The sequence below is a fragment of the Mustela lutreola genome, chromosome 12 (genome assembly GCF_030435805.1).
Source record: "Mustela lutreola isolate mMusLut2 chromosome 12, mMusLut2.pri, whole genome shotgun sequence".
Taxonomy (NCBI): Eukaryota; Metazoa; Chordata; class Mammalia; order Carnivora; family Mustelidae; genus Mustela; species Mustela lutreola.
Window position 1 is genome coordinate 77,006,244 of NC_081301.1, and position 12,320 is coordinate 77,018,563.

General features: G+C 39.0%; 1 protein-coding gene across 1 annotated transcript in view; it reads right to left on the reverse strand.

Annotated features, from left to right (window-relative positions):
* Window positions 1–12,320, reverse strand: part of LOC131812156 (ras and EF-hand domain-containing protein-like) — a 49,931-nt gene that overhangs the window by 9,377 nt on the left and 28,234 nt on the right. The window contains 4 exon segments of the mRNA XM_059141245.1: window positions 6,909–6,997; window positions 7,904–7,988; window positions 9,605–9,673; window positions 11,889–12,040. Coding sequence (XP_058997228.1) covers window positions 6,909–6,997; window positions 7,904–7,988; window positions 9,605–9,673; window positions 11,889–12,040 — 395 coding nt within the window.

Genomic DNA, 12,320 nt, shown 5'->3' on the forward strand with positions numbered 1-12,320 from the left:
ATTTTTTTGTTGTTTCATCATTTATGAAATTATCGTTCTAAAACTTTTAGCCACACTATAAGGAACCTAAGAAAACCATTCTCACTATAACATAGTACAAACTACTTCAGCTCCATATCATTATTAATCACAACTGTTTTTAAAAACATTCAGATTTTTGATAAGAAGGGAAGAAGTGAAATACAGAATTGAGAAATCACTTCCATGAATATCTAGACTCCTAATTTAAAATACAGGTACACATCAGATTTTCTCAAAGTCAACATATATATACCTTTTAAAAAATTAAACTATTCTTACCTTCCCCAAAAATATTTTCATAAGTAAGTATATACTGTTGGGGCTGATTCCACATTAAAACCTGTTAAACCCCTAGGGCCTGCCTGGGCCTACTTAGCCATAGTGACTCCATGTTGCCTAGGTAGCCATTTTGTTGTTTAATAAATGCCTCAGCAGTTACTAGTACTGGTTCCGGGTAACTGTTACTAAAACACACAGGTAGGATACATCCAGTCAGCCAAAGCCACATATGTAGATGTCTGCAGTTGTGCCCTATAAAACTAGCCTGTAAGACCAAGGGGTAGTTGCTCTCTTCAGAGGTGGCCCTGGCCGGTCAGTCTGCCCCTGGCCAGTCAGTCTAACTTCTAATGCTTAGCGTAGAATAAGGCTTTGCATAACTTTCACTTTGTCTCAGTCTCATTCCTTTGATAATGGACCCAACAGTACAAATATAGAACAAGCTATTTTTTTGTTACAAATCTTAGAAAAACACAAAACTAAAACAAGTATACAAGTTAAAATCCAGTAAAGTCACAAAAGCAATAAAATTAAATTTAAAATATGCTTTTAAGTTTTTATATTAGCATCAAAAACTTCTGATACTAAACTTCTGATATTAAAACAATGACCTTCCAAAGAGGACATCAGTCCAGACCCTGGTAGCCCACTGGTTATTATTCACGGGGATGAGAACAAGAGTGCTCTACTTCTGTCCCTCTGAGCCACTGGGTGTGATGACTTTGTCCCTTAGAACCTACTCTTGAGGAGTTCTTAATCCAGTACCAAGAGCCTTATTCATGGTGTGTAACCTTTCCCAAAATGAACCATGGTAAAATTTCTGAAATAATTTTCAGTAATGTATCTTTTCCCCTATGTGCTTAGAATTGGTCTTAAATATCAGTCCAGAAAAATCACACTGCATCCACACAGTTTTTAAAAGTAATGTATTTTTCTTAATAACAGAGCAACTGAGCTGCCTACATGTCTACAAACCATCAACATTTGTTATTTCACAAATCAGTGACAATAAAAACATCTCATACCTGTATAGCATTTTCCTAAAAGTGATCACCAATAAGCCCTGGTAATAAACCTTCCTGACCATTTTGCTATTGCCAGGATAGTTAAGAACATTATTTTGTTGTTGTTGTTGTTGATTTCTAGTTTTTACTTAAATTGTAGTTAGTTAACATATATGGTAAATTGGTTTCAGTAGAATTTAATGATTCATGACTTACATGTAATACCCAGTGCTATTTACAGCAAGTGCCTTCCTTAACACCCATCATCCATTTAACTCATCCCCCACTGTTTTCCCTCCAACAACCCTCAGTTTGCTCCCTGTAGTTAACAGTCTTTTATGATTTGCTTTTCCTCTCTCTTTTGACTGTTTTTCTTCCCCTATATTCTTCTGTTTTGTTTCTTAAATTCCACATATGAGTGAAATCATACGGTATTTGTCTTTCTGAGCTATTTTGCTTAGCACAATACACGCTAGTTCCATCACCATTGCAGCAAATGACAAGATTCCATTCCTTCTGATGGCCAATAATTCATTGTATATATATATACCACCTCTTCTTTTTCCATTCATCAGTTGACAGACATTTGAGCTCTTTCTATAATTTGGCTATTATTGATAATGCTGCTATAAACATTGGGGAGCATGTACCCGTTCAAATCAGTATTTTTGTATCCTTTGGGTAAATACATAGTAATGTAATTGCTGGGTCACTGGGTAATTCTGTTGTGACTTTTTGAAGAGCCTCCATACTGTTTTCCACAGTGGCTATGCCAGTTTGCATTCCCAGCAACAGTGTAAGACGGTTCCCCTTTCTCCACATCCTCACCAACATTTGTTTCCTGTGTTGTTAGTTTCAGCCATTCTGACAGGTGTGAGGTGGTATCTCATCATGGTTTTGATTTGTAATTCCTTGATAATAAATGATCTTGAGCAACTTTTCATGTGTCTGTTAGCCATTTGGTATGTCTTCTTTGGAAAAATGTCTTTTCATGACTTCTGCCCATTTCTAAACTGGATTATTTATTTTTGGGTGTTGACTTTGATTAAGTTCCTTATAGATTTTGGATACGAATCCCTTATCAGATATGTAATTTGCAAATATCTTCTCCCATTATGTCAGTTGCCTTTTAGTTGTACTGACTGTTTCCTTTGCTGTATAGAAGCTTTTTATCTTGATAAAGTCCCAATAGTTCATTTTGCTTTTGTTTCTCTTGCCTCCGAAGCTGTGTCTAGTTAGAAGGTGCTAGGGCTAAGGTTTAAAAGGTTTCTGCCTATGTTCTCCTCTAGGATTTTGATGGTCCTATTGCACATTCAGGTCTTTCATCCATTTTGAGTCTATTTTTATGTGTGGTGTCAGGAAATGGTCCAGTTTTATTCTTCCGCATGTGGCTGTTCAGTTTTCCCAACATCATTGGTTGAAGAGACTTTTTTCCATTGGACATTCTTTCTTGCTTTGTCAAGAGATTAGATTCCACATAGCTGTGGGTCTGTTTCTGGATTTTCTATTTTTTCCATTGATCTATGGGTCTGCTTTTGTGCCAGCACCATACTGTCTTGATGATGACAACTTTGTAATAGAGCTTGAAGTCCAGAATTGCGATGCCTTCAGCTTTTTTTGTTTTTTTCCTTCTTCTTTTATTTTTTTTTAAGATTTTATTAATTTGAGAGAGAGTGCACAAGTGGGAAAGATCATGTGAGCATAGTGGGGGAGGGGCAGAGGGAGGGGGTCATGTGGACTCTCTACTGAGCAGGAAACCCAACCCAGGCCTCAATCCCAGGATCCTGGGATCAGTGACCTGAGCTGAGGCAAACAATTAACTAATTGAGCCAGCCAGGCACCTCTTTGCTTTTCTTTTTCAAGACTTTTGACTCTTTGAGGTGTTTTCTCTTTGCATACAAATTTTAGGGTTGTTTGTTCTAGTTCTGTGAAAAATGCTGGTGGTATTTTGATAGGGATTGAACTGAATGTGTAGATTGCTTTGGGTAGCATAGACATTTTAACAATATTTGTTCTTCCAATCTATGAGCATGGAATGTTTTTCCGTTTCTTTGTGCTTTCCTCAGTATATTTCATAAGTGTTCTATAGTGTTCAGAGGACAGATCTTTTACCTCTTTGGTTAGGTTTATTCATAGGTATCTTACGGTTTTGGTACAATTGTAAATGGGATCTATCCCTTGACTTCTTTTTCTGCTGCTTCATTATTGGTGTATAGAAATGAAACAGATTTCTGTACATTGATTTTATATCCTGTGACTTTGCTGAATTCATGTTACTGGCTCTAGTAATTTTTTTGGTTAAAGTATCATGTCAACTGTGAATGTGAAAGTTTACTTCTTACTTGTTGATTTGGGTGCCTTTTGTTTTTGTTGTCGGACTACTAAGGCCAGGACTTCCAGTATAATGTTAAATAACAACTGTGAGAGCAGGCATCCCTGTCTTATACCTGACCATAGAGGGAAAGTTCTCAGTTTTTCCCCTTTGAAGATGATATCAGCTGTGGGTCTTTCATATATGACCTTTATGATGTTGAGGTATGTTCCATCTATGCCTACTTTGTTGAGGGTTGTCATCAAGAATGTATGCTGTATCTTATCAAATGCTTTTTTGGCATCTATTGAGGGGATTCCATAATTCTTATCCTTTATTTTATCAACTGGTTGATTTGTGAATATTGAACCACCTCTGCAGCCCAGGAATAAATCCCACTTGATTATGGTGGAAAACTGTTTTACTGTACTGTTGTATTCAATTTGCTAGTATCTTGTTGAGAATTTTTACATCTGCGTTCATCAGGGATATTGATTGGCCTGTAATTCTTCTCTTTTGGGGGGGGTCCTTGTCTAGTTTTGGGATAAATGTAATACTGGTCTTGTAGAATTAGTTTCAAGTTTTTCTTCAATTTCTATTTTATGGAACATTGAGAAGAATAGGTATTAACTCTTCTTTAAACGTCTGGCAAACCCTTTCCCTGGGAAGCCATCTGGCCCTGGGCTTTTCTTTGTTGGGAGGTTTTTAATAACTGGTTCAATTTCTTTCCTGGTTATGGGTCTGTTCAAATTTTCTATTTCTTCATGTTTCAGTTTTGGTAGTTTGTATGTTTCTAGGAATTTATCCATTTCTTCGAGATTGCCCAATTTGTTGGCATATAATATATAATACACAATATTGTCTTATAATTATTTCTATTTCTGTGGTATTAGTTGTGATCTCTCCTCTTTCTTTCATGATTTAATTTAACCTTTCTCCTTTTTTTTGATAAGTCTGGATAAGAGTTTATCAATTTTATTAATTCTTTCAAAGAACTTGCTATTAGTTTCATTGATCTATTGTTTTTTGTTTGTTTCATATTGTTTATTTCTGCTCTAATCTTTATTATTTCCCCTTTTCTTCTGGCTTTAGGCTTTATTTATTGTTCCTTTTCTAGCTCCTTTAAAAGTAAGATTGGATTGTGCATTTGGAACTTTTCTTGCTTCTTGAAGTAGGTCTGTATTGCTATTTACTTCCCTCTTATGACTGCTTTTGCTTTATCTTAAAGGATTTTAGACTACCATGTTTTCAATTTCAGTTGCTTCCATGCATTTTTAAATTTCTTCTTTAATTCCCTGATATTCCTGATCTTTCCAGGTTTTTTCTTGTGGTTGACTTCAAGTTGATATAGCATGGTGGTCTGAAAATATGAATGGTATGATCTCAATCCTTCTGTACTTGTTGAGACCTGATTTGTGACCCAGTATGTGATCTATTCTGGAGAATGTTCCATTGGCACTTGAAAAGAATATATATTATCCTGCTTTATGATTAATTGTTCTGAGTATATCTGTTAGGTCCATCTGGTCCAGTGTGTCATTCAAAACCACCTGTTCCATGTTGATTTTCTGCTTAGATGATCTGCCCATTGCTGCATGAGGATTGTTTTAGCATCCCCTACTGTTATTGTATTATTATCATTGAGTTTCATTATCTTTGTTATTAATTGATTCATATATTTGGGTGCTCCCAAGTTGGGGGCATAAATATTTACAATTGTTGGATCTTCTTGTTGGATAGATCCCTTAATTATGATAGAGTGCCCTTCTTCATCTCTTGTTATAGTCTTTGGTTTAATATTTATCATATCTGATATAAGTATGGCTACTCCAGCTTTCTTTTGATGTCCATTAGCATGACAGATGGTTCTCCATCCCCTCATTTTCACTCTGGAGGGGACTTTAAGTCTAAAATGTGGTCCTTGTTAGGAGCATATACATGGGTCTTGTTTTTTTATCTTTTGATACCCTATATCTTTTGACTGGAGCATTTCACTCATTTACATTCAGAGTTATTATTGGTAGATAAGAATTTAGTGCCATTGTGTTCCTATAAAGTCACTGCTTCTGGAGATTCTCTGTTTCTTTCTCGTCTTTGTTGCTTTTGGTCTTTCTGTCCCACAGAGACGGTCCCCTTTAGTATTTCTTGCAGGGCTGATTTTGTGGTCAGGAACTCCTTTGGTTTTTGTTTGTCTGGGAAGCTTTTTATCTCTCCTTCTACTTTGAATGCTAGCCTTGCTGGATAAAGTATTCTTGGCTGCATATTTTTCCCAGCATGTTGAATAGATCATGCCACTCTCCACTGGCCTGCCAGGTTTCTATGGAAGGATCTGCAGAACCATGCCTCTGCACCTCCTACCTATTACAATGTTTTCTCACTCTAGTTCTGCATTTTGTTCTCTCAGTATTCAGATCTATTCTTGAGTATATTCTTGGAAGATCTGATATTTTATCTAGTTGTGTTTGAGGGACAAGGCAAGCACAGGGTGCCCCTACTGCTCTGCCGTCTTAACTCTCAATACATTTTTATTCTTTAGAACAGAAGATCTCAAATGCAAAGGGAATGAATATAAATTGGAAAGTTGCATTGGAAATGGAGAGCTAGAAGCCCATAGCCTTTGCCATAACTTCTACTTTCAAGGTTTGATACCCCCCAAATTTAACTTAACTAATAACAATGGACATATGTATTTATACACACAAGTACACACATGTAATCTTTCAGTCCTTGTCGCCAGATCTCAGGTTACATAGGACCAATATAGCGCTTCATTGGATTCAAAATAGAGCTAAATTCTCACTTCTGTTAAATCTCTCTGACTCTTTCAATACAACAGCTCACAAACGTCTGCTAGTCATGTTTCTATTTGTTTTGAAAGTTTCCTCGAACACAGCTTACATAATATTATGCCGAGCTATTAAACATTTGCAGATCATGCCAAGAGTCTCAACATCCTATCCCACGAATATGGCAACATCCAACACTATAGTCTGCTTGTTTCCCTCTAAAAGTTTTCAGAGTTCACTTCTCAGGAACAGGATGTAACGAGAGAACGAGGTCAGGGGAAGCATACGTAAAATCATGTCATAACAATGTCTTAAGGAAATCACTTTGCCCTCTCTGAGACATTTCTACTTTCCATCTTTATAGGTTTCAGAAATTTTAAATAAGATAGCAGAAAATAGAAATTAGTGCCCAAAGTAGATTCTACTATTTTAACTCCCCTCTAAGGAAATTTACTTTCCTTATTACTCTGATCCAGAAATCAAATGAAAAGTAAGTAGGTGTTACCATACCTGTCAAAGCTCAGAGGATGAGGAGAATGACCATTAAATTCGGGACTGCTCCTAGAAATCGTATTCCCTCGTGATATATTACTTATGTGCTGAAATACATAAAATATATAAGCAACATTTTGTTATTCCATAAACACATAATACATATACACATATATATAACACACTAATTAACTTCCAATGTCATTAAAAGTTTGGTACCCTACATGAGTAAATGTGAGCACAAACACCAAGATAACTCCTGTAGTACTCTCTTTGCATTGTGTCTTAGATCCAAATCCCACTGCATGAGCCATAAAGGGCATCCTGGTCACCTGCATTGTCTAGGACTCCGAATACCAACGTCTTTAGGTTTATCTCTTCTCAAACCATAATTTGGCTCAGTGACTGAGCTAAAGTCTAAAGCCTAAAGCTAAGGCAAAGGAACCCTAAACTTGAACCTGACCCCCAGAAGTGGGAGAAGAGGATTTCTGACAAATGCAGTCAGGAAAATTTCCTCAAAATTCCAAGATGGGCTTAGCTTGTTTCTGTAGCAGGGTTTTAAATCCAAGGCCCCCACTCTGATCATCTCACGACCTAAAGAATACTCAGTGTATCTAACCATACTCCTCAGCCAGAAGCACCTTCTCCTTCCTCTGAAATGAGAAGTATTTTCTTCTTACTTCGATAAGATTTCCCATTTTTTTCTTCTATCATTGCTATCTGTGCACATCTGAACTCCCTACCACACTATAAACTCTTCCAGGACCTAGGTCCCACCTTATAGATCTTTCTCTGGTTTCCTTGAACAGCTAACAGATAGTTGGTGAACATCTAGGCATTTATCTCAGCAGAAGGATAGCATATTCTTTAATTTGGGAAAATGTTGCCTCTTCTATTTTAAATGGAATAGTTCTGCAATTTCCTAAGTTCCCCCTATAAGAAAATACATGATCTTCATCAAAACACTCTACTATAAGAAAGAAAAGAATGTATTATAAAATTCTACTACTTACCAAAGATCTGTTGAACTTGCTGTAACTGTTTTCAAGGGGGTTCCTAAGGCCATGATTACTGTCATGTAACTTCTGGTTAGCTGTTCTACACAGCAAATAAACAAACAAAAAGATAAGGGAAGTTGGGGTAAAAGCCACCCTCTTCAAAGGCTGCAAAGTTCAGAATACTGAGTTACTTACCTCCTCTTGCAAATTTCTACCACTCCTCTTCAAACCTCCTAAACTGAGACCATAATTCACTACTAGAACTACAACTTAATTAATGGATTACCTCTCTTTTAAAGGTCTCAAGGCATTTCAGGAATTAGCTATGCTGTTGGAACCCGCTGTTCCCTCAGGTAGCTCCGCAGTGTCAATAGGTTTCTTGAAGTTCTCTGTTTCCTAAATGCCTGGACCCGGGTGGCCCCATGTGCTGCTCTCTGTCCCTGTGCATGTGTCCCAGCCAGGCGTAGATGTAATGTGTTATGTCACACTTCTTTCTCCCGGCTACTCCCATGTCTTCCCCGTGGCCTGATGCTGCCCTCCGGGCACTGTCAGGTACCGATGAAATGTTCTGATGTTGACTCTGGGTTCAAATCCCGTGCAGGCATGTACCTTCCACATCATTGATGGGAGTCATCTGACCTGTCAGAGCGGCGGCAACCTCTGCTAAAAACCGAGGACAATAACAGAGCCTTCACCTGAGAGTGGCCATTCTGTCTCTACTGAAAGCTGATCCATCTTCAGATCTCAGCTTGGTTGCTGCATCCGCCAGAACACTTCCTGGGCCTTCCTGGTTAGGAGGAAGCTCTACACTATATGCCCCCAGTAGGCATACCCCTTCCCCTCATCCCACTTCTTTGGCATTTTAATGTTTATTTCTATAATAAGCCATCAGTATCCATCTTCTTCCCCTAGATGAGCCCCATAAAGAGACAGAGAGACTTTTTTCTTTTCTTTTCACTTGCCATTCTATGCTCAGTTCCTGGCATACCTGACCTGGAAAAGGTGTTGAATAAAGTCTACTGGACGAATGAATAAATGAATGAGCAGGATCACTGTAACATGTCAACTCTGTATCTGCCACAGGTGAGACCTCACAATCATTCAAAATGGGGAAAACAAACTTGCCAAGTCTGATCCTCCTTCATGTGGGGAGACAAACCAGAACTTACATGGGTAGAAGAGAGCGCTGGGGTAGAGGAGGGGGGTTCTTGTGGGGAAGGCCCTCAGAGGCTGGAATTATGGTAACTTGGGTGTGAAGTTGATAAGCAGGTGTAATATTTCCAGTAGCGTTAAAAAAAAAAAAACTAAGAAAAATAGCTGCCTCACCAAGAACAATATGTTGGGCAAGAATGATCATAGGTGTCCGGTGCTCTGCCATGAGCATACAGGAGATTCCTGACAGCCTCCCGGTATGCTAAGCTGCAGAGACAGCCGCTGAGGTCTGAGCCCTGAGTCTTTATAGAGGTGTAACAACATCTCACCTGAATGGCGAGGACTTAGAGAGAATTATACTCTAGTCCCTGGATTTGAATAGTTTATTTAGGATTAAAAGCAGGCGAAGGCCAAGTGCTGAATGCACCACAGCGAGAAGAAACCCACCTGGACCTGCAAACCCAGTCTTGAGAATATGACCACTCGTGTGACATGGGGCACATGTCTCATTCACAAAACATTAGGAAAATGTAAATGTAATGAGTGTTTTATATGAGAACTTACTGGAGTATTTCCATTTGCCTCTCAAGAGTATTTCGATCTTCTGTGTACTCTCGGATTATTTCCAGATGCCTGTAAAACCGTATTTTATGTTTGAACCAGAATTAGGTATGCAGTCCTGCCATACACCTATCCTCCAGAACCCCCTTCACCTTTCTCAAAGATCTGTGTCCTTGGCCATGGTTTTCTATCGTTCAGTCCCTCCATGTGGTCAGCAGCCCCACACGCCTGCATATCCCCCTCTGCTTCCTGTGCGAGGTCTTGTTCTCCCTCCCAAAGCCAGCTCCATTCCTCACAGGACCACGACCCTTCACCTTCTGCTAACCCCCCTCTCCCCAGGCACTCATTACCAGCCCCTTCAACCCAGCCTGCTCTCTCTACTTTGACCCTCCCCTGCTCTTTCTCTGCTTTAACACATTCCCAGCCCAGCTGTTTTTCTCCCTCCTTGTGTTTCCTTCTCCTTTCCCTGCCTGGCTCTCCCCTCCTCACCGTAAACCAAAGAGAAGTCCATAGGATCAGGCTCTCTCCATCTGTCATAAAACCATGCTCAGTGATTCCTGTTGCTTTATTACAAAGCTCTGGCCTCCTCTTGCTAAGGCCCCTTGAGAACTTCAGTCACTCACCACCAGCCCCCATTTGGCCCCAGCCTCATGTCTAAGCAGACAAAACCCATCACTAGCTTTCAAAGACTCTCAGGCCCTGAACTGTCATCCACAATAACCTGTCCACTCACTCTCTTGGTGATAAAGCGAGAAGGTTCCTGGGGTGCCTAGGTGGCTCAGTCATTAAGCGTCTGCCTTAGGCTCAGGTCATGATCCCAGGATCCTAGAATCGAGCCCCACCTCAGGTTCCCGGTTCTGCTGGGGAAGCCTGCTTCTCCCTCTTCCACTCCCCCTGCTTGTGTTCTCTCTCTCACTATCAAATAAATAAATAAATAAATAAGATCTTTAAAAAAATAAAATAAAATAAAAGGTTCCCAATTGACGATAGGAATTCAAGCTCCTTAGCCAAAAATGCTGGGCCCTTGCATCATAGCCTTAAACTGGCTTTTAAATTTTTAGATTGTGTTTAACTTTTACTCTTCCATTTGAAATACCTTTTCCTATCCAGATGTGTGAGCACTTTGCCCCAAGCCAGTCTTACCTGTCCCTCTGTTCGTGCCTCTGCCTTGCTTACTGCTCACTTAGAGCAACTCTGAGACTCTTAAGAGTCTCTGAAATGGAGAGACTAAAAGTCTGTATCTCATAGGACATTCTATGGATTGCAAGACAATGCTAGGAAGGTCCTATGCACAGTGCCTGCCAGATGGCAGGGCCGCCTGCGTAACCTCACTGACATTGCCCCTGACCTCCCCACCCCGATCAGCACAGGCCAGCTCCTCCCAAGCTGACCTCAAGCGTCTCCTCTCTAATAAATCTCTTCACCTTTTCTCAATAAAAAGGACACTTTATCTACCATCACATGGCAATGGACCCAACCAGCAACATTGCTGGGATTGTTTCTGACACTGCTCAGCTCCTACGAAGCTCCGTAACCTTTCAGCTTTGTGGCTTTCTCAAAGAACCTGAACTTCTCATACAGCAGAGACCACATCTTTTCTTTTCTTTTTTTCATATATTCCACACTCATTACTCCTTCTATAAGTCAGGAACCTGTATACAGTAAGTACTTAAATGTTTCACTGCTGACCATTACAGGACCTTAATTGTGATTAAAGTTTACAAGCAAATAAAACAAAAAGCATGACATTTTCCCCAAGTGTACAAGTTTATATAGACACATGCACACACATGTATGTATTTGGGGACGATATATCTCCATATATGCATTTGTATGCAAATCTGTGAATGCAAATACCCACATAAGTATCCATATATTTGGACATATATGGGTATATGGATATATATGGATACTTACATAGGAATTTGCATATTTATACACACACATATGTATGTATATGCATACATACATATACATGTTTATATGTACCTCTATGTGTGTGCACTTCAATTAGCACTGACCGCTGACATGTTAGGTATACTCTTCTCTTCCCAGTAATTCAAACATCTATTAAGCCCTGCACTCTCCAAAGCAGTCAATAATTATACTAATTAATATTTTTGTTAAAAAAAAATTTAGCACAAAAAATTACCAGGAAATAGGACACTGAAAATGAAATCTTTGGAAAGCAAAGAACATACCAGTAAGGTCAATAAATAACCCTTTATGATTACGTAGCTGACTTCATTCACATGGATGGCCATCTAGACAAACAACCCACTCAAACTAAAGAATAAAATGCCAAGTTTCATATCTTTCTGAATTCAGAGTCTGATCGGCATGATCACTTTTCAAAGCATCTAATTCACTCTGAAGAAAGGCTATGTTTTTCTGTGCTTCTAAAATATCTAAAAGATCTTTCTTAACTTTCTGATTTTCCTGAAGGAAAGGAACAGCACAAGCATTAGATTTTGGGCATCTTCCACCCGGGAGAGTCAAGAGTAATGGAACCTCACACCCCACCCCCACACCTCCACAGTCCTTCAAATCGTGGGTGTTCGAAGAACTAGTTACCAATTCAAGGTGATTTGAAAATATCATAAGGTAGTAAAGTCTCAAAAAGCTAAATCTTTGAAATTGTTCTTTTTCTTAAACGTTTGACATTTGGTGCCAAAAAACTCAGTCAAGATGGGATTGTGATGTACTTTAACATGTTACT